General features: G+C 53.1%; 1 protein-coding gene across 5 annotated transcripts in view; it reads left to right on the top strand.

Moving 5' to 3' along the window:
* Positions 1–23,259, top strand: part of STK10 (serine/threonine kinase 10) — a 52,435-nt gene that overhangs the window by 26,201 nt on the left and 2,975 nt on the right. Inside the window, exons 1-17 of one of the 5 annotated variants that reach the window (XM_054217374.1) lie at positions 3,822–4,195; positions 4,493–4,541; positions 6,874–7,042; positions 8,435–8,507; positions 9,229–9,423; positions 10,646–10,727; positions 11,766–11,900; positions 12,668–13,210; positions 16,809–16,939; positions 18,939–19,062; positions 20,313–20,492; positions 20,729–20,821; positions 20,973–21,102; positions 21,513–21,637; positions 22,171–22,359; positions 22,676–22,801; positions 23,071–23,184. In XM_054217374.1, the coding sequence (XP_054073349.1) occupies positions 4,527–4,541; positions 6,874–7,042; positions 8,435–8,507; positions 9,229–9,423; positions 10,646–10,727; positions 11,766–11,900; positions 12,668–13,210; positions 16,809–16,939; positions 18,939–19,062; positions 20,313–20,492; positions 20,729–20,821; positions 20,973–21,102; positions 21,513–21,637; positions 22,171–22,359; positions 22,676–22,801; positions 23,071–23,184 (2,424 nt within the window). In that variant the 5' untranslated portion in view covers positions 3,822–4,195; positions 4,493–4,526. Of the gene's footprint in view, positions 1–3,821; positions 4,196–4,492; positions 4,542–6,873; positions 7,043–8,434; positions 8,508–9,228; positions 9,424–10,645; positions 10,728–11,765; positions 11,901–12,667; positions 13,211–16,808; positions 16,940–18,938; positions 19,063–20,312; positions 20,493–20,728; positions 20,822–20,972; positions 21,103–21,512; positions 21,722–22,170; positions 22,360–22,675; positions 22,802–23,070; positions 23,185–23,259 lie in introns of those variants that run through there. The other 4 variants (XM_054217372.1, XM_054217371.1, XM_054217373.1 and 1 more) reach the window with 4 other exon arrangements.

Raw genomic sequence — 23,259 nt, 5'->3', positions numbered from 1 at the left:
TTCCAGGTCCTGCTGTGCCTAAAGGCAGGATTAGGATGAGCCGTGGGGAAAAAACAAGGTCACCGGCAAAAAGCCCTTTTAACTTGAGTGACCTTTTACTTTCAAATATAAGTTTAAATTTAATTTTGCCCGTGTAAAAGTTTCTTGAAAGGGGAAAGATTATGCAGCTTCTGCATGCAGACATCTTCATTCATGCTGGGTTTTTTTCTTTTTTTAAAAATAGCAGTGCTCAAACTGTGGTATAAAAGTTTGGGAGGCAGCAAGAGTGGGTTCCTCCTTCTGTCTATAAACCAGCTGCCCAAATCTGCTGCTGTGCGTGCAGCTCGTGTGTCCCCGTGGAGGTGTGAGCGAGCCCAGCGCGGTGGCCGGGTTTCTTGGCCGCGGTGTGGAAGCGGAGTCCGCCGGGCTCCGGCCCTGCTGGAAGGCAGCCACCAGTCCCTCGTGTTGCTGGGATAGCTCGGTGGTGGGAGCTAGCGACGAATTTTGGCTGCGAGGTGTAGTTGCAACTGCCTGTAGACGGAAAATTAAAATGGCCAGTGGTGTCTAATCCCTGGGATTTCTAACAGCTTTGAGGGGGCAGCAGGAGGGAGAGCTCCTGTCGCTGCTGCGTGTCCCCCACCCGGGGAGCCCAGCGCCACAGAGGACTGGGCAGCCGTCGGCAAGGAAGTCCCTGGGATTTTTGTGCGGAGGAAATCGTTATAAACAGGATGTTTGCTCCAGCCCCGTCTCAGGCTGCTCGCCGCAGCCCCCGCAGCCGGAGCTCACACCCCCCTCACCCAGACCCCAGGCAGCAGGAGGAGGAGGTGTGGGTGCTCCCCCCGGCTCTAATTAGTGTGAAGGACCACTTTTAGGCCGTCAGCGCTGGGGCAGAGACCCCCACCGGTCTCGTATTTCTGGCTCACAAGACTGCAGGAGCTTTTTTGGGACCAGGTGTGTGAAACCTCTGTGTCGCGGCGCTGCTGCGGCTCCGCAGCAAGCCCCGTGCTGGGTCCCAGGTCTTGCACATCGTGGGGGGATTGCCGGGCTGGCCGAGCGCGGCAGCGTTGAGAGGTGACATGCAGCACGGAGATTGGCACTGTCACCAGAGCGGTTACTGCCCCAGCTGTGGCTTGGCACAGCCTATATATCCAAGCATGAGGAAACAGTCCAAAGCAAAGAGTTAAACTCTTTGCAGCCCTTGGGTAAGTCACCAGCCCCCTGGCTGCACAGATGCACATGCTCTTGTCAGCAGCTCTCTTCTAGGAGCCTCACAGCTCGTTCCTCGTCACGGCCGGAGGGGCAGGCTGCCCAGCCCGGGGTGTCAGCGACCGCCCCACCGTCCCCCTCTCCGTGCGGGACTGCTGCCACCGCTCCAGCCTTCCTACCTGCTTCAATGGTAAAACGCTTTTCAGGCTGGCCCTGCTCCTGGGAGGAAGCGTGCGTGGTGTGTGAGCTACGGGATTGCCAGTTGCATTTATTTAAATCAGGTTTTCTGGGCTGAAATGAGCCCATTAAGTTTTTGGATGTTCAGACTATCTGGCCACACCCGTAATTATTCTTTGGCATCTCTGCCCTTGTTGAAAATGCATATTTTTAAGTTTTCCATATTTCCCATGTTCCCGGTTGCCTGGCTTGCGGCCTGCTGTGCCTGCATAAACATACATGGTCGTGCTAGTTCAGATGGACTGATTTCCCTAATTTTCTCATTGCTAGACTGCAAACCCAAATGAAACTTTGTGAGGTGAAATGCATCCCACATGGATCCAGAGTAGGGTGCGTTGTGCTTGGCCCTTCCCCATGTAAAAGCTCAGTGTGGGTGACCAGAGTGCATTTCGGCTGTGTCCGTGGTAGGAAACCTCAGCACAGCATCTGCCCGGGGAGGGGGGACACTGCACTGGGCTCCCGGGGGCTCTGGGGACCGGGGTGGCTGTGGCTGTCACCCAGCCAGCTGCCCTCTGTGTTTCTTTCCCCCAAAATTAAAATTACGTTCCTGTGCAAGAGGAGCTGTGTGAGATGCCAGGGGACTTCATTTAGTTGGGACGTACAGAGGCAGGAGCTGTAAAGCTGCGTGCTGAGCATTCGCGATGACAGCACCTGGGTCACCTGGATGGCAAAGGCCATCTTAGCAGCTCATTCGAGCTGGGTTTATTGAAGTCTCGGGACTGTTTAGATTCAAAAGCTGAGCCTGGGATGGTGATGCTGTGGAGCCCAGGAAGGGCTGGTGTCTGCTGGTGGTGTTAGTTTGCTCTGGTGAACGTCATGAGGACCACTACAAAAATAAGCGGGCCCAGAGAAGGGCAACGAAGCCGGTGAGGGGTCTGGAGAACAAGTCTTATGAGGAGCAGCTCAGGGAGCTGGGGGTGTTCAGCCTGGAGCAAAGGAGGCTGAGGGGAGACCTTCTTGCTCTCTACAACTGCCCAAAAGGAGGGTGTCCAGAGGTGGGGGTCGGTCTCTTCTCCCAAGTGACAGGACAAGAGGAAATGGCCTCAAGCCGCGCCAGGAGAGGTTTAGACCAAACATTCGGAAAATTTTTTACACTGAAAGGGTTATTAAGCATTGGAACAGGCTGCCCAGGGAAGTGGTGGAGTTGCCATGCCTGGAGGTATTTAAAAGACGGGTACACGTAGCGCTTAGAGATGTGGTTTAGTGATGGTTTTTGTCAAGAGTTAGGTTGATGTTTGGACTCAATGATCTGAAAGGTCCCTTCCAACCCAGGCGATTCTATGAAATGAGCCTCCTGGAGCTGTGTTGGGGTGAGATGGGGCACAGGGGTCCAGCGAGGATTTCAGTGCCTGGGGAGACAGCGGCAGGAGGCAATTCCTGCCTTTCCATTTGCTGGCGAAGCTGCTGATGCTCTGGTTCAAGGTATAAACTCAAGCAAGAATAGGTGTGTTGACATGGCCCATCTGAGCGAGGGCTGTGCTGGCTTCCTCCCTGCCAGCCTCCTGCTCAGCTCCGAGCCGGCGCAGACTTATTCTCCTGGTTTGCGAATGGTTGGAGTGTCTTCCCACTTGCTTCTCTCCATCTGCCTGTTCCCCAGCCCTGGCCTCTGGTTATTCTTCTCCGCGTCCTCCAATGGTGCCTGTGTCAGGCTGCCCGACCTGCCTGCGTTTCTTTTCTCAGCGTTGTCTCCCCCCGACTCCTGGACCTGGGCCGATTCTCACAGAGCAATTCAAGGTTTGCTGTGTCCCAGCATCTGATCCTGATCCCTCTTCTCCTTCAACACAAAGCAGTTGTGTCTTCCGCCATGGTCCAGGTCGATATTAACATTTCCCTTGTCCACGTGTGGGAACTGCAGGACGAAAGGGTGGAATGTGGCTCGCCTGGAGCTGCAGGATTAAACCATGGGAAAGAAGGAGCTTGAACTTTCTCCCCTAGGCTCCTGGTCCAGTCCTTAGAGCAGCGTTTAACAACGTGACCTCCACTTGAAGGGCTTAGAGAGCCGCTGGTAAACACCGCCTTTGGTTTGTTCAGTCGTTGTCCTCAAAATAAACTGTGGCATTTCACCTCTCTGGTATGTTGCCCCGTGTCGCCTCGACAAGGAGAAGACGAGCCTGTCGGGGAGGTGAAGCATCTCTTGTCCCTCGTAACCCCTGGCTGCTGGAAATTTTAATCTGTTCATCTGAGCAGCCTCCTCCGCCCCAAAGGGGAGCGGGGAGCTGGGGGTGGCACTGAGCTCCCCCCGCCCCGGGAAAGGCTCTGGCTGAGTTTGTGCAGAGATGAGGGGGGACGAAGACCTGCATCCCCGAGGTGCTGGGGAAGGGCCCACCCGGTGGGTGCTGCCCACCCTGTGGGAGCACGGGGGGGCAGTGGGGGCCAGGTCATGGGCGTTGGGGATCGGCAGGACCCTGTGCTCGTCCCTGGGAGAGAAACAGCAGCAATCTGGTGAATGTACTCGACCTCTTTATTGACATATTTTCTCCTCAAATTGCTCAAAACTAAGAGAGCAATGAACTACTGAGCAATGGGGGTGGAAAAAAAAAAAAAAAGTGGAAAAAAAAATTAAAGTCCCAACAGCCCTCCCCATCTCTCATTTGCCAAAGAAAATCCTGCCTGATTTCTCCCGGCCACGTCAGCTCCCAGCTATGACAGCTATCTCATCCTCTTGGCAAGGCCGCTCTCTGGAGCAGCCCTCGCTCCAAAATGCGATGGGAAGAGATGTAAACAGAGAGGAGCCCGGAGCTGAAGCTGGCTGAAGCTTGGGGTGGGCGTCCAGGTATGGGGCCAGGCACGACTGCTGGGGGCGTCGCAGCGATGGGGACGGTCCCTCTGAGACGGATGCTGTGGGCTGTATGCGGGATCTGGCTGCAGGGTTTGGGCGATGATGCTGGGGATGCCTGGGGGATGTGTCCTGGGGAGCAGCGAAGCCTCTGCATCCCGGTGCGGGGAAAGGGGCAGCTTTGTCATGCGGGGAAGCAAAACCCAACGCTTTCGTCTCCTCTTCCCTAGCCGGTGGGCTTGGCTCAGTGAGATGCGGACCTGACTTTTAATTCCTCTCTCTTTGTTTCCCCAGATCATGATCGAGTTCTGCCCAGGCGGGGCGGTGGATGCCACCATGCTGGGTGAGTGCAGCGTGTGGTGTCGGGCTCTTCTCCATGCTCGGGGTGATGCCCACAAGGCATTTCCAGCCTTCTGGCACGCTTTCAGGGGCAACCTTTGGGACAGACAGCAGGCGTGGGTGCCCCAGCATCTCCAGCTACCGTTTCTCTCCCATGAGTTTGCCTTATTTTCATACCTGGAGCAGAAGGTGTGGCAGCCCCGGGGCTTTTCTTGAGCTACTTTGATGTCCTTTTGTGATTTAAAAACTGCTGGCATCAGCAGATCATAAAGCATGGGGAGAAGGGAGAGTCTGGCTGGAGGGGAAAGATGGCTTTAAATATTTATCTGCCAGAGGCACCAAGTGCTTGGGATCCCTGTTCCCACAGCTTCCCGGGGAGGGCAGCGGCGTGAGATGTTTAATCTGGGTGCCTGTCGTGATGAATCTCCCAGGATCTTCTTGCTGACTTCTCCGTATGGTATCGGTCATCTGGTGAAGCAGCAGAATGTCCGAATAAACTGCAGTTTGCAGTAATTCCAGGAATCTTCCCATTTTTAACTCCTCCCTTCCACACAGAGCCACTGGGACCGGGAGGGTGGGGGTGTTCCCCGAAACAGCCCTGGCTGGTGCCACAGCCCCTCTGTGCTGGGGCTGTACGGACCCTGGGGGAGTGACAATCCCCCCCACATGGCGAACACGGCGTTCTGACATCCTCTTGCCTGGAGCCCCTGGGACAGAGCTGCGTCTTCCAGGGGTTACTCCCTTTCAGCTCTGATATTTCCAAAGGCCTCACTTTCTTTTTATTTCCAGGGAAAGTATGGACCCAAATTCGTCGTCGTTAACTCAGCCTTGTGCCTCTTATAGGGAACTTTTTTAAAGCAGGTCCAAATCACTGCATGTAAAAGTACCTTTTCTGAAGGGCTGGAGGAAATGATGCCTTCCCCCTGGAAAACCTCCACAGGGGTGCCCTGTCTGCTGGGACACAAAAATTCCCCTGAGCATTCCTGGGGCCGTGTCCCTGGCAGTCGGTCTCTGGAGGACCTGGGAAGGGGGAGCACAGCAAACCACGAGCGAGTGGCCTGGCTGTAGTGCCGTCACCCCCGCATGAGGGGCAGGAGGCGCTACGAGTCAGAGCTCAGGAGCGCTCCCAGCATTGGTAAATTCAGAGCTGCCAAATGCTGCCTGCTCCACCTTCCCACCCCCACCATCAACTGACATTTGCCTTTGAAATCTTTTGTACAACCCCTGTGGCCTGCTGCACCTCGCTTTTGCCAGGTGCTCCAAGGGAGAGAGAAAATCATCAGCTCCCCCCAGAGCAAGGGAGATCTCGGAGAGGAGGAACAAAGTGGCTGAGGCAGCATCCCCCAGCCTTTCGTTAAGATCCTTGCTCTGAGCGAGCATCTGTCCCAGTGGCTGGGGTCCATATGGCAGCCCCCATCCTCGCCCTGCAGTTTGGGCAGTTAGAGTTGTCCAAGGCTTGGTCCGCTCTGCTGCACGCTCCGCTGTGCCGCAGGAGGGATCTGCACCGCAAAGGGTTTGCGGAGGGAGGGAGGGAGGGACGGACGCTCGGACGATGTTAACCATCTGGAAGTTTGACAGTTTGCAGAGCCGTCACCTTGGGAAGCGGTCTCGGATGGTGAAGGTGGCCAGGCAGAGCTCAGCAGGGAGGTCACACCAGTGGTTGCGTGTCCCCACAAGCTTTAGAAATAGGGACAGACAGTGGGGTATGAACTGGTGTGCCGGTTCCTGGTGCTACCTGAAAAACCAGCTCAGGGCAGTGGTTAGGGATAATGCTGGTGGGTGTTTTATTGCTTGTTGCTTTGGGAAGTGGTGTGTCCCTCATGATGTACAGGGGGGTACGCTGCATCTCCATGGCAGGGATCCCTGGAGAATGAGAGCACGGCTGCGTATGGAGCTGCTGAGTGTCTGTGCCTGTGTTTGGCCCTGCTGCCGCCTGCAGCTGAGTTCAGCTAATCCTCTCTGCAGCATCGTCCCCACGCTGGGCGAGACCCGGCTTGACTGCGGGGACCCCTTTCCCAAATTGGCAGGGAACTTGCAGTTCAGACCTCCCTCGCAAGTGTGCCTGCCTCCCCCTCTTCATCCCCCTCATCCCCTCTTCCTGGGCCAGATGCCTTGGCCATGCATCCCCAGGAGGGAGCTATAAACCAGCAGCTCCGAGCAGGCAGGCATCGCTCTACGAGTGCTGGCTTAGGGAATAAATTACCTTAACAAGCTGATTTGCATTGGTCTCCCACTGCTTTGACACATGGACAGTGGTTTTTAAATGGTCTGCCAGGTAGCCTGTGCCTTCCTGCTCCTCAGGTGGACCATCGCTTAAATCCCTGTCCTGTTTAAAGGCTCTCTCCCTCCCCGCAGAGCTGGACCGGGGCCTGACCGAACCCCAGATCCAAGTGATTTGCCGCCAGATGTTGGAAGCCCTCCATTACCTCCACAGCAAAAAGATCATCCACCGTGACCTGAAGGCAGGCAACGTGCTCCTCACGCAGGATGGGGACATCAAGCTCGGTGAGCCGCACAGGAGCGTGGCGGGCGTTTGCTTGGCCAAGCTTGTTGGGAGAGTGGCCGTGGGCGATGGTGCTGCTTGGCACCATTTCGTGCTGCACCGACAACAGCTGTGTGCTGCTGGGGGCTGGATTGTAGTGTTCGGCTATGCCTGAGTGCAGGGTGGGATTGAGGGATGCTCTCTGCCTTCTGTCCTGGCTGCTTTTCTGATAGTTGATGAGCTCATGCAGGAGATGGTGTGGGGAAGATTTCGTATTGTTTCGTAGAGACCAGGTCTACCATCGAGCTGTGTGCTGTGCTTGGCCCCCAGCTGGGCACTGGGACTCCCCAAGCCACAGCCGTGCTCAGGACCCTGATGGTTTTTCGTGACTTTGTTTAATCCCTCTTTGAATTTGATTTTTATGCATTTTTGGCCTGCTGAGCATCCTGTGTGGGGTGCCAGTTGGCAGGGCTCGGAGCTGGAAGAATTCATCTTATCTCCAGAGCAGGTCTGGTGGTGACAGGGTGAGTTTTGCCAAAGGGTTGCTTTGCCAGCTCACTGTGGGCTTGAGTTAAATTGGCGTCCACCTGCCTGCTGGGGGATGAGAAGGTAGCTTTGTCTGTAGGGTCTAGTCAGAAAGATGCAGATCTCGTTCTGGACCCTAACGAGGGGTGCTGGCAGCCGTGGGGCTTTCTTGGGATGATGGAGACCAGCCAGCCTGGAAAGATGGGAACCTTCCTGTGACCACGGGCTCTGCTCTGGTGTAAGAAATGCTCTGCTGGCTGGGGCCAAGGATGACCTACAGTCAGGGACACCCTGAACCTGGGGTGCAGATGAATAATAGCTCTTCCAGAGGTCATCAGGGCCATCTCAGAGAGCAAACTGACCTGGATTGGGCTCAGTACCCTCTGCAGGTCTTACCAATTTGAGTTGGGTTGGGTTGGCTTCAGCAGCTCTCTGTAGAAGGGACACAACTGGGGAAAGGCATCATGCAGTGGCTGCTGTGCATGGGGCTGAAGGGAAGAGAAAGAATGCAACAGCCCTTTGGTTTTTCTGCTGTAAAATGAGACTTTTTTTCTATGAAATAGTAGTCCTGAAAGTAATCTGCCACGGAGCTGCTTTTGTTTGTTTGTGGAAAAGATCTCGACTTCCCTCTAGATGTGTCGGGTTTGGGTTACAGTAGGGGTGGCGTGTTATGCCCCTGTCTTATAGTACACGGGAGGGGAAGATCCCTGGTGGTTACGTAGCCAAAAGCAAATTTAATTTCTGATGCGCAGTTTAGAGGGAAAAGCACATTGTATCATGTTCTTGCCTTAAATGTGTGTTTGCTTTTAAATCTGCGTTTCAGCCAAGTGTGCTAATTCAGAAGGGTCGTTCCGTTTTCCTATGGCATCTAATGTTACTGCTCTTTGCAGCTGACTTTGGAGTGTCTGCCAAAAACATGAAAACCTTGCAAAAGCGAGACTCCTTCATTGGGACCCCTTACTGGTGAGTGACCTGTTGGCTAAGAAATCCTGCGTTCATGAGGGGCTTTGCTCTTCTGAAAATCAGGTTTGCACAGAAATTGGGAGCTGATGGCCTTTGGGATGTGCTGGACCACAGTGCCTCACCGAGCACGGGTGGGAGGACTTTAACAAGGAGTCTGGGCCGGTGTCCACACGTGCAAGGGTTTCCCATGCCTGAAGGGAGCTGTGAGCAGCCTCGGTGGTGCGGGACCATTGCCCGGTGTCACGGTGCCCTGAGCCAGCCGAGGGGCCACCATGCTCCAGGCTTGGAGGAGCGAGGGACCCACATGTGCTCGCGTGTGTGCACTCACCACTCCCCCCACCCTGGGGAGTGGAGCGGGCTTTGAAGCGGCTCCAAGCACATGGGAATGACTCCTCGCTCCAGAAACACAATCTCTAAATCACCCGACTTGCTGAAGGAATGGAATCGGCGAGGATTAATTTATTGTCTGAAGCAACATCCGCGCCAGATGTCAATGGCCTGGGGGTTTCCACGGGCTGTCTTGGCTGGTCTGTGGAAGAGGGAGGGGGTTGGACCCCTTAGAAAAGATGCTGCTTCTTCTGAAACCCAAAGATGGGAGGAAAGACTGGTTTTTGTGCAATGCTGTGGATTATTTAAAACATTTAATTGCTGCTGCGAGGCTCACATGTATGGTAGTGGTGTCATCTCTCGCCATCCCTGCTCCCTGCTCTGCCCCTTGCAGGATGGCCCCGGAGGTGGTGATGTGCGAGACCATGAAGGACACTCCGTACGACTACAAGGCGGACATCTGGTCCCTGGGAATCACGCTGATCGAAATGGCCCAGATCGAGCCACCCCATCACGAGCTCAACCCCATGAGAGTCCTGCTGAAGATTGCCAAGTCCGATCCCCCCACGCTCAGCTGCCCTTCCAAATGGTGAGGGGTTTTGGGCGGCAAAGCCTGGAGTACGCATATCCCAATTGATGCAGTATTTCAAGAAAGAAAAAATAGTATTTTTGTGATTCTGATTGTGCTGGTGGTGTGCGGGCAGCACGGGGGGAGTTTCTGCCCCTCCACAGCCCTGCTGACACAAGGGTGATCCCGTGGCTGTTTTCAAAACATCCTGGTGTTGTATGAAAGGTGGATTTTCCTCTAAACCTAGAGATGCCCAAGAGCTTCAGAAAGCTGTTGAGGGACTTCTTAGGATGTCTGGTAATGGTAGGACTAGACGGAATGGATTAAAACAAGAGATGGGACGATTCAGACTGGACGTTAGGAAGAAGCTCTTCACCATGAGGGTGGTGAGACACTGGAACGGGTTGCCCAGAGAAATGGTGGAAGCCCCATCCCTGGAAGTTTTTAAGGCCAGGCTGGACGGGGCTCTGAGCAACCTGGTCTGGTGGGAGGTGTCCCTGCCCATGGCAGGGGGGTTGGAACTAGATGATCTTTAAGGTCCCTTCCAACCCTAACAATTCTATGATTCTATGAATTTCTTTCCTTGAGTTAGGAAAGCCTCTTCTGCATTTAAAAAAAAAAATAAAAATCCAATCAGTTAATTATTATTTTTTGTAATCATGACAAAACCCACTGCGTGAAAGCCATCAGCAAATTACTGGGAAAGCACTGGAGCCATGCGGTTCAGGTACCAGGTAAGACCCTGCCAATAAAACCAGCAGGCTTCCTCTGGAGCGGCTCAGAAGCCAGAATGGGATCAGGGACGCACTCTGCATCTCAGAGCTGCGTTTCGCAGGCTGAGGGTGCCCTCCTATGGGGTTCCTGGTCCTTCGCAGCCGTCCTTTCACGCTGCAGGGATGGAGCCTGGAGCGTCCTTGTCCGCAGGCGGCTCCACCCACGGGCTCCCTTCGGAGGATAATTGCTGCTGTCCTCTTCTCTCTTTGCCTTGGCCGTGGGGCACAGTGGTTGGTGCTCAGTCCCACTGTCTGTTGCCATCACAGGTAAGGCAAAATCTGGTCCTTCGCTTGGCCATGTTGCTGATTCTCTTACAAATAATCACAATAACTGAGCACTGGTGTTCCCATGCTGGGAGTGAAACGGTAATTGCGGCCAGATGCCAACCTGCAAAGGGATCGAGCAGACCCCGGTGGCATTTGAGGTCTTTCCATCCTTCTGAGCTTCTCACCAAAGACTGTGTTTTAAGGTCCCTGGAGTTCAGAGACTTCCTGAAGACGGCGCTGGACAAGAACCCGGAGACCCGGCCCAGTGCTGCCCAGCTGCTGGAGGTAGGGACCGGCACCAGCCCCTGGGCTGGGTCTGCAGCTGGTGGCTGGGTCTGTGGATGTCCAAACCACCTGCATGGCTCTCCTTAAGGAGGGTTAAAAAAAACCCAAAGTGTTGATGGGCCCTAGACTGGTTTCAGATGACTTTTGTCTTGTTTAGAGAGTTTATAGTGCTTTTCAGTCACTAAAATGCTCCAAAAAGGAACAGCAATGGTTTTGCCTTTGGAGCAAACTGCAGAGCCCCTGTGGACACCAGCTGGAATAGAACCGGCTCCCCTTGCCTAAAAATGCCCACGGGGCAGCCAGCTTGGATTGTTCCTGGTTATCCCAGATTTAAATTCAACTCCTTTGCTTTCTTCCTGTCCCCTTCCAAAATAGCAGCAAAAACCCGGACAAGGCTTTTCCCCACTGACTGCAGACGCTCTCGCTCCGCAGCGCTGGCTGCACGCTGGCTGCACGCTTACCGTCCTGCACCCGAGGCAGCGGGAGAAAGCGTGCAACCATCTCTGCAAACCTGAGGGGCTCCCCAGCCTTCTGCTGAAGCTCAACACAAACACCCCACCGAGTGATTCGAGCCTGTTTTCAATTAAACCCTCCCCCACGCTCTGTTTGCACCCAGGGATCCTGCAGACGGGCTCTTGTCCCGCTCCTGGTGGCACCCTGCGGGCTGGGACCTGCACCCTGGAGCTCAGCCTGCCTGCGATGAGGGTGGGGACACATCTTCTCTGCAGCGAGACCCCCTTGTTTAAATGCAGCTGGTGCTTTTGATGGGGGATGTCGACATAAAGCAGCTTTGCAGAGCACCACGCTTCAAGCATCTGTGTGCAGAGCTGGCGCTGAACCTCAGCATCGTGTTCTCTGTTGTTCTCCCTCATACACGCAACACGTGTCTGTAAATTCATCTCGGGGGGTTAAGCCTGGTGACACTGGCAAGAACTGTGTCCTTAGCTCTTTGCAGTTGTGTTAAAGCAAGAAGTGGTCCCTGTGCGCTCACTTGGCCGCCAGCCACCTCACGCGTGTGCGTTGTGCTTGGCTTTTCAGCATCCCTTCGTCAGCAAGGTGACCAGCAACCGGGCCCTGCGTGAACTGGTGGCCGAGGCCAAGGCTGAGGTGATGGAAGAGATCGAGGACAGTCGGGACGAAGCAGAAGAAGACGATTCATCGGAGTCTGCCTCGGTGAGTGCTCCTGGCACCGTGCTGGCAAGTTTGTCCGTGTGGCTGTGGTGGGGGAAAGAGCCCGGCAGCTTTTCTAGGCTCCAAAGGGCTGGTTCACCACTATTCTGGGCCCCATCAAGTGGACGAGGAAGCGGTTGCTTGGCCAGGGAGGGGCTGTTTTTCCATGGCTGCCAAGGGCATGGAGAAACAATGATGCTGGGAGGTGGCCCAGCTGCCTGCTTGCAGGAGGGACCTGCAAAAAGTGTTTTTAAAAATAAATAAATAAATAGATAAAATAGTCCCTGGCACAGGCTGGAGAAGCAATGCCAGCGGCACGTGGTGCAGCGGTGAGGCACCACCAGCCCTAGGAGGGAGCTGGGCAGACCTGCCCCTGAGCCGGGCTCTTGGAAGGGGACAACATAGTGGCGTTGGGGGACATGCCTCAACCTCTGTCATCTATAGCAAAGGACAGTGATTAATCCGTGGTGGATTTAGCCACAGGAAAAGGTGTTCAATTTGCAAACTCCTAGGCTGCCTCTCAAGAATTTGCAGGCTCTGGAGCTCCCCCTCTGGGCTGTTTCCTTCCAGCCAGCGTCCATAGCCCTTGGGACCACAAACCTGGAGAAAGATAAAGCATCCCGGGGCAGGTATCCTGAAAGGGAAGATTTCCTCCCAATAACTCTTTAGCTATGGGTGACTTTGCTCTGAAGTGTGGGGGTTTGCAGCTCTTGCAGTTGTGTTAAAGTGGTGATGCAAAATCCAACACTTTCCCTTCGCTGTCTTTCCAGCCCCCCGGTAAGCACAAGCGGGACCCCTCTGAGGCGAGTCAGCTGAGTTTTGATGGAGAGAAGCCTCCGGACTCTTCCTTGCCCAAGGTGGTGAATGGGCCTGTGGAGACTGGCAAGGAGACTGTAGATGGACAAAGCAATAAAGTCTCAGATGAAGGGATAAGCAGTGACAAGGACAAACTGGAGAGTAACCACTCCCCAAAAACCCTTGTCAGCTGTGCCACCTCGGCCACCCAGGGCAAGCCAGACATCATCTCACAGCCTGAACGGCTGGGTAATTCAACGGAGGGGGACAAGCAGCGTGGGCCAGGCAGCAAGGAGCGGAAGAGCATCGTGGAGCGACCGGAGAGCAGCCACCTGGAGAACTTCACGGAGGAGAAGCTTGCCAATGGGAACTTCGATCCCCCAGCACCATTCCCCGGCAACCGGTCCAAAGGGGATTCAGATTCTGGCAGCACTTCAGCCTCCGAAAGCATGGACCTCACCACGTCCCTGTCTGCCGACCTGTCCCTCAACAGAGAGAGCGGCTCCATCTCCCTGAAGGTGAGGCAGAGGGTGTGGAGAAGGAAGGGCAGCAAACCCCTGTTAAAAAGTGCTGAGGTGTTTTTTTCCCCTTTTTAGCCAAGTCCCTGAAATTCACATCCTTTCCTTGAGAGTCTGTGCACGTGCACGCTTCAGCCATAGCCCCATAAACGCCTTCCTGAGAAAGCAGCGTGCTGTACTCTGGATGGGGTTGATCTTTGAGTACAGGAGGAGGAAGTGAGCTTCCCCTTGTCTGCCACATGCCTGGAGACGGGGAATGGATATAGTAGGAGAGGACAGAGGCTGGATGAAGACAGAGGGTCCAGGAATCTTGCTTTTAATCCCTAAGCATGATACTAAAGACCACTCAGGTGCCACCCCAGTACAGAGAGCTGTTTGAAATGGCCAGAAAGGCTCACAGGTTGCTTGCGCTGTGAGCGTCCAGGCTTGGAGCTCTGCAAATAAACACAGGGCCAGCAAGGAGGGTGGAAGCCCATTTCCAAGCAAAACCTGTGATGGTTTGTTTTCCCTGTCTACGGGACACCCTGCACATGGTGCTGGGTAAAGCTGCGCCATGGGAACATGGCACATCCTCAAAGGGAGGAGAAGCTCTCAGTGGAGCTGCTGAAGGTACATGTGTCCTCTGCTGTCCCAGGCCACTGAAATCTAATGGAGGTTTGATGTTTGTAGCTAGTTTGGGTCCCTGAGAAGTGGGAAGTAAGTGTAACACTCACCTGACTTGTGCAGTCCACAGAGCAAGGACAAGTATGAAACCCAAAATGTGATTTCCTAAACCTTATACCTTGTCCATCACTCCGCTGCTCTTTCCTAGAACACCTAGCTCAAGAAGAAAGCTTATTTGGGCTGGTGCCTCTCTCAGTTTTTCCAACCTGCCATACATCTGGCCTGGTTTGTGTCAGCAGTGACTTCCATGAAGACCTCCCAGGCTTCTTGGCTTTTGCTAAGGCTTTCTGGAGGTTGGGAATGCTCGTGAGCCAAAGCTGGCCAGGTCAGCACGGCTTAGAGGAAGAGGCAAAATAACTGGAATGGTATTTGCTGAGCTTCAGAAGAATAAATGTGTGTGACTTGAGGGGGAAGAGGGATGTGTTGCACAAGATCTTTATCCAATTGCCTGCATGAGCGATAGCTTCCCGGCACAGAAACGTGCCCGAAAACCATTCTCGGCAAAACTTTCCTTCCCTCCCATCTCCTGCTGTGAGCACAAGAGCCAGCACCTCCTGCAGGAGCTCGCAATCAATGTGGATCCCTAATGAGGGAAGTGTGATGCTCTTGCATAGTAATTCACCCCTCCTCACTGCCTTTCCCATGACACCTGGTCTCCTTGAGGCCAGCCAAAGATAAATATGATGCCACGTGTGTAATTGCTCTCCCCAGTTGGTCCCCTAGAAGGGAAGAGGAGCTTTTTGGGGCTTGCAAGGAGTAAGTCTTAAAGAGATGGTTGTGTTAGATCACGGTTTGAATTGCCCCAGCCAGAGGCTACGCTCAGAACAAACTAAATGGCGTTTCTCCAAGCAAGCTGTTCAAGCAGAGCTCTTCTCCAGGGACGATGCTGCTGGAGGGCCCTGGGAAAGATGCTCTTTGACACCTCTGCTTTGCACAAGGAGTTGCTCCTCACCCAGGCTCCTTGCCCGGCCTTAGCTTCACGGGGTTAAACTCCCCTGTTCCGCTCCTGGTGCTGCTGGATGGCACAGGGTGCCAGGCAGGTTTGCAGCAAGAGAAGGGGCAGCAAAGTGTTAAACCGTTTCTGGTTGTAAACATTAACTATTACATGCTTTTTATCATAGGCTAAACTGCAAAGTTAAGGTGACTCTTTTATTACCAGACTCTCTTTCCAGTTGCTTATAGTTTAGTCCAAAAAAAAAAAAGTTTTGGCAAAAAGTATCTGGGTCTTACTGTCTTTTTTTTAGAAAGATTAGGGATAAGAAATCTACAGGTGAGTTTAGGAGGCTGCAGCTGGCAGAGAAAGGAGTCAGAAATAGGCAGAAGGAGATGGATAGGGTTTTGAAAAGGTAAACCAAACTTTCTCAGATACAAGTGTTTCTGGAGGCAACTCCTCCGTTTCAGTATCTAGCTTGAATTTCTGAAGTCTGACCTGCACGAGTCCTGGGCGTTCACGGCTTTGGCTGAAACCCTTGGGAGCTTGAGGAGGCACGCGGGGACGTGCGCTGTGAAGTGTGCTCGGAGGGGGGGACTCAAAGTCAGCATCCCGTATGACTACGGTTTCTCAGACTGTTCTCTGGAGAACAACTTACTTCACAGGAATGTTTGAAAACACATTGACTTATGTTCAGGAGCGAATGCTGGCCTGCTACCGAGGGATAACAGAAAAGACCAGGAGAGAATTAATAGCTGTGGTTTTGAGTAGCTCCATGAATAAGGCGGAGAGCTGCTCCTTCAGCAGTGGGGGAAGAGCCCGGGGACAACTCGGGGACCAGGCACCAGCCTGGCTGCAGCAGCTCCGGGTCACTGGGCTCAGGCAGTGAGTCACGGTGTTAACGGGCACTGCAGGGGGCTCAGGCAGCTAAACGTTGGCATTTTCTCAGTTTGAAAACTCAAGAGTTCTAGCCAGCTGTTTTAATTCAGTTTGGTGCTGTAAGAGCTTCCGTGACCTGAGCTGGTCTTATGCAAACCATTACTATAGTGGTACGTTTTTACACAGTGGGCAAGTTGTGTGCCTTTAGAATTTCTCCGGCTCCTCCATTGCAGCAAGCTATCTAGAGGTTTGCTTTGGGCCTCGCGGGTTCACGTGAAGCTCTTCTGCCATCCTCCGTATCTGTAACGCTCATCACATAAAGTAAGAAGACTTCAGGGACTTTGCTCATTCCACCACTGTGTTTTCCCCGTAGGGCTGCATGACTCAAGTCTTTCATATTGGTTTTGGTTTTTTTTGGTCAAAGAAACTGATTCCCTGGACACAGTCCTTCAGCCAGGCTGGGATGCGGACCCTGCAGAGGGATGTGGACCCGCTGTGGCTCTGCTGGGAGAGGGTGCGGTGCTCCTGGCACTTGTCCCTACCTATGCTAATGAAAGTGAGCCTGGGCTGTGCTTTCTGGAGGTTGCTGTAAGGGGCTCGGAGCTGGTTGTGATTAGTGGAGTATTGTAATGAGGGACAGGAGCACTGAGCCTTTGGTCAGGGCTGGCTTGTTTCCCCACAGCTCCATCTGCAATCACAGCCTGATGCGGGGGTCCTGCCTGCCTCACACCTGCAGGGGTGTGGGGGTACCTGCGGGACAGATGGGCCAGCAGCCTTAAGAGGAACCATTGCAAGCTTCGCGTTGTGTGGATTCCTCAGCACTGCAATGCAGGGGGGTCCCAGCATCCCCCATCAGGCTCTAATTTAGTTGGAAGCATGGAGGAAAGGTCCCCAGGGGTGGTGGGTTGTCTCTTCTCCAGGTCATGTTTCTGCAGGATGGAAATCATGCTGTACTGTGGTGTGGTAGCAAAGGCTTCATGGTTTGAATGGTTCAGTGTCGTTTCCTTGCTTATGTTCTTCATTAACGGCATCGAAATTGCTTTGAGGCTTCCAGCTGTAGCACCCCGTGCAACAAGCCGGGAAGGTGCTTCACGGCCTCCTCCTTTCCTTCCCTGCCAAACTCAGGATTCCCGGATGCACAAGAAGACGCTGAAACGCACCCGCAAGTTTGTGGTGGATGGAGTAGAGGTGAGCGTCACCACCTCGAAGATCATCAGCGAGGATGAGAAGAAGGACGAAGAGATGAGATTTCTCAGGCAAGTGGATCACTGGGAGGGAGGGAGGGCAAGGCGCCGAGCTGGGGCAGGGTTTTCTTCTCCGCAAGCAAAGCCAGGAGCAACCTAAAGTCCTCCCATTTTCTGTCTTTGTCCCACTTGGACAGGACAACTGTCCAGTGTGGACATCACTTTTTTCAGCCTTTCCTTGGAGGGCTTGCTGTACTGTGTAAGCTGAGTCCAGTTTGCAAGGGAACAAGGGATGCATCTCGGGGATAAGATGCAGCCAAGGCTGTGAGGAGGGAAGCTTGTGCTGTGGCTGTCTGCCCTCTGGGGATGACTGCATGTGTGTCTCCAGGGCTGTGGATGCCCTGGCTCAACCAAAACAAGCACAGAAATCTTCTCAAGATGCCTCTCTTCCTTTTGTTCTCATATCTCCTCAGATTTCATTAACAGAAAGGCCACGGGAGTCGTAAACTCCTTGAGTGTCACTTAATATTCATGGGTGTATCCTCCCTGCTTAAGCCTTTATGACTCCTTTACAGATCCTACAGCTTTCAAACCTCCATGACCCTTTCTCAGGGAGAGAAACTGCTGTTTCTAGCTTCATTACAAGCAGTAGCAGCACTGAAATGAAAAGGCCTTTAAAATAATGAAAATACTAATTGTTTTGCTTGATGCCCTATTCTAGGCTCCCTTGTGCTGCTCTGAGGGACTCCCTGAGAATATAATGTCCCAAGTACTCTGTGTCCCTGCAGCAGCCCTATTTCTAGGCCCCTAATATCAGATATATGCTGATTAGTAGCTCATTAGCTACTAATTTTTGTGTGCGAAATGCATATAACCCCAATAAAATACAGGGGGCATGTGTACTAGTGTACTGGGAATTTGCAGCCACAGCTGCTTTCTCCTGGTCCACTCAAGTGTGGTAGCATCCCTGAAAAGAGGCTCCTTTTTAATTTTTAAATAGTGCCTGCTCCATCTTGGAGGTGGGGGAAGGGACAGAGAGGATGGGGTTAGAAAGCATTGAGTCCCTGAACACCTGGGAGAACCTGGGAGAAGCGGTTATTCCCTTGGGACTAGCTTGCGGGCGCAATCAACTCTCCTGGCATCTTGATTTGCACTTAAGGGGCTTGTTTCTGGCATTTTGGAGCACCCCAGGGTATTGATCTGAAGGGTATAGCTTAGCAGAGAGCACAACATATTGAGCCAGTTGGTTTAATGGGGCTTGAGTTTGTTTTGAAAGAAGAAATCGTTCCAAAGTGCTTTTCCCAAGGAGGGTCCCCAGGGAGGGTGGTACTCGATGTTTAAGGCTAATGCACAGCAGCGGAGGTCATGGCGGGGATGCTGCACGGGGAAACGGCTGCTGCCGGTCCTTTTGCCTGGTACATCAGTGATTTCCAGCTCGATCGGGCACAAACATGGCAAACGGACTCAAACGCAACTGTCTGAGCAGAGGCTCCCTTTTACTGGATGTGAAGCAGTTTGAGGGGAGTGATGCGATGTCGTGATAGATAGGTCAGAATTTGGGAAAACAGCCCTTTCTGCCACCCGGGCGTGCGCAAGAAGGGATGCAGAGCGCAGGCGTCAGGCCAGAACAGCATCAGCTCTGCCTGAGCTGTGTTTTGAAGACCAGCGTGCACTGACCCAGCTATCAGAACGGGTATTTTGGGTGCTGGCTGGGAGAGCGTTGCCTGCAGCATCACCTTAGGAGCTTCCACAGGGCTTGTTTGAGAAGCTGTGAATGCTAACAGGCCTTACCTGAGAAAACTGACGGTTTGCCAGCAGATAATGTAATTAGCATCCTGCTTCCTCGCAGTGCGCTGGTGTGTCAGAGCCGAGAGCACATCAGTCAGTTGGCATTCACCTCCTGCCTGTGCTCGGAGCAAGCGGCAGTATGCTGTGGGATGGCTGTGCAGCTTGCTTTCCCTGCTGAAGCGCTCTGGTTATCGATTCTGCCATCTCTGCTCAAGCACGGGGCTCTGAACTTGTCTGACTCTGTATTTCTCTCTCTCTCCCCCTCCGTTTTAACCCTCCGCAGGCGCCAGGAGCTGCGGGAGCTGCGTCTCCTTCAGAAGGAGGAGCACCGCAACCAGGCCCAGCTCAACAGCAAGCACCAGCTGCAGCTGGAGCAGATGCTCCGGCGCTTTGAGCAAGAAATGACGGTACGTGGGCAGGGAAGGGGAAGCTCCTGGGTCTGGGCTGGCTTGACTTCTCCTCTGCGGGTGCCCTGCAAACCCTCTGCGATGCTCGCTGGGTTGCAGCAGTCCTGGGGCATCGTGTCTGGAGGGAAAAGGGCAGCCAAGAAACCCCTTTGGGATTTGAGGGATGGGATGCGTTTGTGGAGCAGAGAGGCTTTTGTGGGCATTAAGCACATGGAGCCTGCAGCTTGGGAAGCGCGGGCTGCCGTTGCCCGGCAGGGTGTATCAGGGGAAGGGTTGTTCTGGACTTTCCCTCTTTAGTGATCTTTTCTTGTATGCCTGTTCACACCTACGATGGGAAACGGTTTATAGTGCTCCTGTATTTCACAGAAACCCCCCTTTAAATAAGAAGGCAGTGTGGACGGAATCTGAGAGCAGGAAACCCGGCAAGCCTTTGAGTGTAAACTGAGTAAAGATAAACTGGACTTATATATACTTAATCTCTCCACGGGCAGCTTACGTTGAAGTAAAATAATTTTATAGATAAGTCCCTTTGAAGTTTCCATGGGCCATCTTTTAAACATGCCTTTAGTAATTCACCTAGCGTGTGCGTCTGGTAACCCCATCCCCTCGCGGCAGGCTGGGAGCCATCACTCATTCCTCTGTTCTGTTACACTTCTAAAGTCTTGACACGCCGCGTCTGTGAATTCCCACCTCAGCAAGTCACTTCTCATTTGTGAGATTAAGTCACCGTGCAGTGCGATGTGCAAAAGCCCCAAACGTGCTTCCTTTACCCTTTCCCTGGGGCAGTTTGCAACCCGCTCCTGTTGGCACCGGCACCCGGGTGCTCCGTCCCTGCTGCTCGACAAAAGGGCACTGTCGGAGCACAGTGCCCTCGGCTTTGGAAATCCTGGTCTGCAGAGAAAGAACTGTTATGGCTGAGCTTCGCTGCCTGCTAATATTTGCCCAGGGCTGTGGGTCCCAGTGGGATGCTGTAGATCAGGACGTAAGCAAGGAGAAAGGGTTGAAACGCATCAGTGCAAGAACAAGTTCAAAAATGCTTTGTGCTCGCGCTAGAGCTGGCTCTGCCCAGTGGGCTTCATGGGGCGTTATTTGGAAATTTCTTTCCTCTGTATTTAGTAAAGAGACTCAATTCATGCAAGCATAATCCCCCCCCCTTTTTTTTCTTCCTTTTTTTTTTTTTAATAAAAAAAATCTTGGAAGGAAACAGCACAGAGGAGGCTGAGGTTGACCTCTGTTCCCTTCCCATACAGACAAAGAAGAAGTTCTATGACACCGAACTGGAAAACCTTGAAAGGCAGCAGAAGCAGCAGATTGAGAAGATGGAACAAGATCACTCGCTGCGCCGGCGGGAGGAGGCCAAGCGCATTCGCCTGGAGCAGGAACGGGACCATGTCAAATTCCTGGAGCAGCTGAAGCAGATGAAGAAGGAGGTAAAAACAGGGATAAGATGGAGGAAAGCTGGTTTCCTGCATCTGTTTCTTCCAGGAAATCTTTAGCATTTCTCCATAGCAGATCTCGAGAGGGAAGTTGGTGGTTTAGCAGGAAGCTCTTGGGGTTTTTTTGGTATATTTGGGTGTTCCCTGAGGTCCATCTGTACAGCAACATTAGGTGGGGCTGTTCTTGGCCTAAAGTTAGCTGCTGATAAATCTCATTTCCCTCCCCAAAGGTCAAGAATGAGGTTGAGAAGCTGCCACGGCAACAGCGCAAAGGGAACATGAAGGTGAAGATGGATGACTTTGCCCAGAAAAAACAAACCATGGTAAGGCTGAGAGAAGACTGCCACAACTCCAAGATTGGGAAGTGCATAGCAGACAGAAGCATCCTCCCTCCTTGAGGGATTGGCAAGTTTTAAAATGCCACCAGATGCTTTTCAAGTTGCAGCTCATGGTGGTACTGCTGTTTTCTTCCAGGAACAGGAGTTTTTGGCCAAGCAGAAGGAGGACCTGGAGCTAGCCATGAAGAACATAACCGCCCAGAACAAAAGAGAGATCTGCGACAAGGAACGCGAGTGCCTGAACAAAAAGCAGCAGCTCATGAGAGGTGGGTGGCAAAGGCTGAAAAGGAGGAAAGCAAATGCTGTAACAGTGGGTTTATCCAACGCTGGCGCTTCCCACGCAACACATGCTGTGACAGAGTTGCAAGCTGGCAGGATAGGCTTTAGAAAAAACAGCCTTGCCAGATCCTGTCTAAATGTTTAACAATAATAATACTTAGCACTTTAATCTTCAAAACGCTTAACAAATACGAACCAATTAGGCTTCATAATTGCAAGGCATGATTCTCTGATATGGTTTGCAACCAATTTATCTTGGAGAACAGGAGGTGAACGATCATCCCCTACCTCTGCTGTACCGCCGCCATGTGTAGGGATGGCTCGTGCTGGGGATGCTTCGTGTGACCAAGCTGGGGGACCAGGGTGGGTTGTCTCTTGACCCTTCTCCCTTCCCCAGACCGGGAGGCGTGCATCTGGGATCTTGAAGAGCATCAGCAACAGGAGAAACACCAGCTCGTCAAGCAGCAGCTAAAGGACCAGTATTTCCTCCAGAGGCACGAGTTGCTACGGAAGCATGAGAAGGTGAAGAGTTAACGCCCTCCTACGCCGGTGCTGGTCGGCAAGGGTGCCTGGGTGTCCCCAGAAGGGATGTTTCCCTTCCAGGCTGTAAGTGAGGGTGGTGGGTGGGGTAGGAGTTAAGGGATTTGGTCATTATTAGTGAAAAGAGACCAGAATAACGCTCAGATCATCCTCCTTCCTTGGGATGTATATTCTGTGCTGCGTGCATTTAATGTACGAGAAGCAGTTGTGAATTTTGGAGGCTTTTCTGGAAATCTGTTGCTGTCCACTGTGTGGGATGGTGGATTCCCAGAGCAGCAAGTGAAGACTGGCACATCTCACGGTCATTTCTGCCTCCTTCCAGCCCCCTTCTCTCTGCTTTCACAGCATGTTCAGTAGTTGCCCTCAGCTCTTGTCCCCTTGGAGATGTCTGTCACCAGACACCTCTTGTTCAGCTCCCAGATCTGCTCTCCAGCTCTTTGGTCTTTTCAGCACTTTCTTGTTGGCCTGAGGTGTCTGTCCCTCCTCCTCTGATACCCGTCCCTTTGCTGTTGCAGGAAAGGGAGCAAATGCAGCGGTACAACCAGCGCATGTTAGAGCAGCTGAAAATTCGGCAGCAGCAGGAGAAAGCCCGGCTCCCCAAAATCCAGCGGAGCGAGGGGAAGACACGCATGGCCATGTACAAGAAGAGCCTTCACATCCACTCCAGCGGGAGCGCATCTGAGCAGCGGGAGAAGATAAAACAGGTCAGGCCCTGCAAAGGGCACCAGGGCTGAGGCTTGCCGTGGGGATGAAGTACTTTGCCTTTTTTTGACTTTCCTTCCTTCGATTAGGCCAGCAAATGTTCCCAAATTTTTAACTCGCTGCAGGGGGACAGAGGTCTTTGCTTTTGTGGTATCAGGGGTGGTTTTCAGCGCTGCTTCCATTGTGACTAGTGTTGGGAAGCATCCTTGGGGCTTTTCTTTCTTTGCTATGTAATAGTGCAAGCTGGCTAGTCTCTTAAATGGCTTTGGAGATCAGAGCGACACTGCCTACACGGGCGCCTGCTTTTCTCTCTTCCAGTTTGCTCAGCAGGAAGAGAAGAGGCAGAAAGCAGAGCGGCTGCACCAGCAGCAGAAGCACGAGACGCAGATGAAGGACATGCTGGCCCAGTGTGAGAGCAACACGAACGAGCTCCAGCAGCTGCAGGTACCCATCCCTCATGGCTCGGCCTCTCGGCGCTGCCTCTGCGCTGCTTCTGCTCCAGCACAAGGAGCACGTTGTGAGAAGTGGCTGTGGAGGACCGTTGGTGAACTAGAACTGACGTCCCTCAGCTCTGCCTTGAGAGGGTTTTGTGGTCGCATTTAAACACGCCCTGGAGCTCAGAGCTCTGAATGCCTTTGACCAATGCATTGACCAATCCTGTTCAGCCACAGGATTTACAGTAATGGGTGTTTTGTTTTGTGATCTGTGTTTAGAATGAAAAGTGTCACCTTTTGATTGAGCACGAAACCCAGAAGCTTAAGTCCCTGGATGAGAACCACAACCAGCACATGAAGGAGTGGCGGGACAAGCTGAGGCCACGGAAGAAGGTAGTGTCTCCTCGGCGTGAGCAGGGTGTCCTGCTTGGCTGGCTGGGGGGACAGTGTCCACAGCTACAGTACAAT

The sequence above is a fragment of the Rissa tridactyla genome, chromosome 11 (assembly GCF_028500815.1).
Source record: "Rissa tridactyla isolate bRisTri1 chromosome 11, bRisTri1.patW.cur.20221130, whole genome shotgun sequence".
Classification (NCBI taxonomy): domain Eukaryota; kingdom Metazoa; phylum Chordata; class Aves; order Charadriiformes; family Laridae; genus Rissa; species Rissa tridactyla.
The sequence above is the reverse complement of the archived record's forward strand: the minus strand, read 5'-3'. Positions and strand labels throughout refer to the sequence as shown.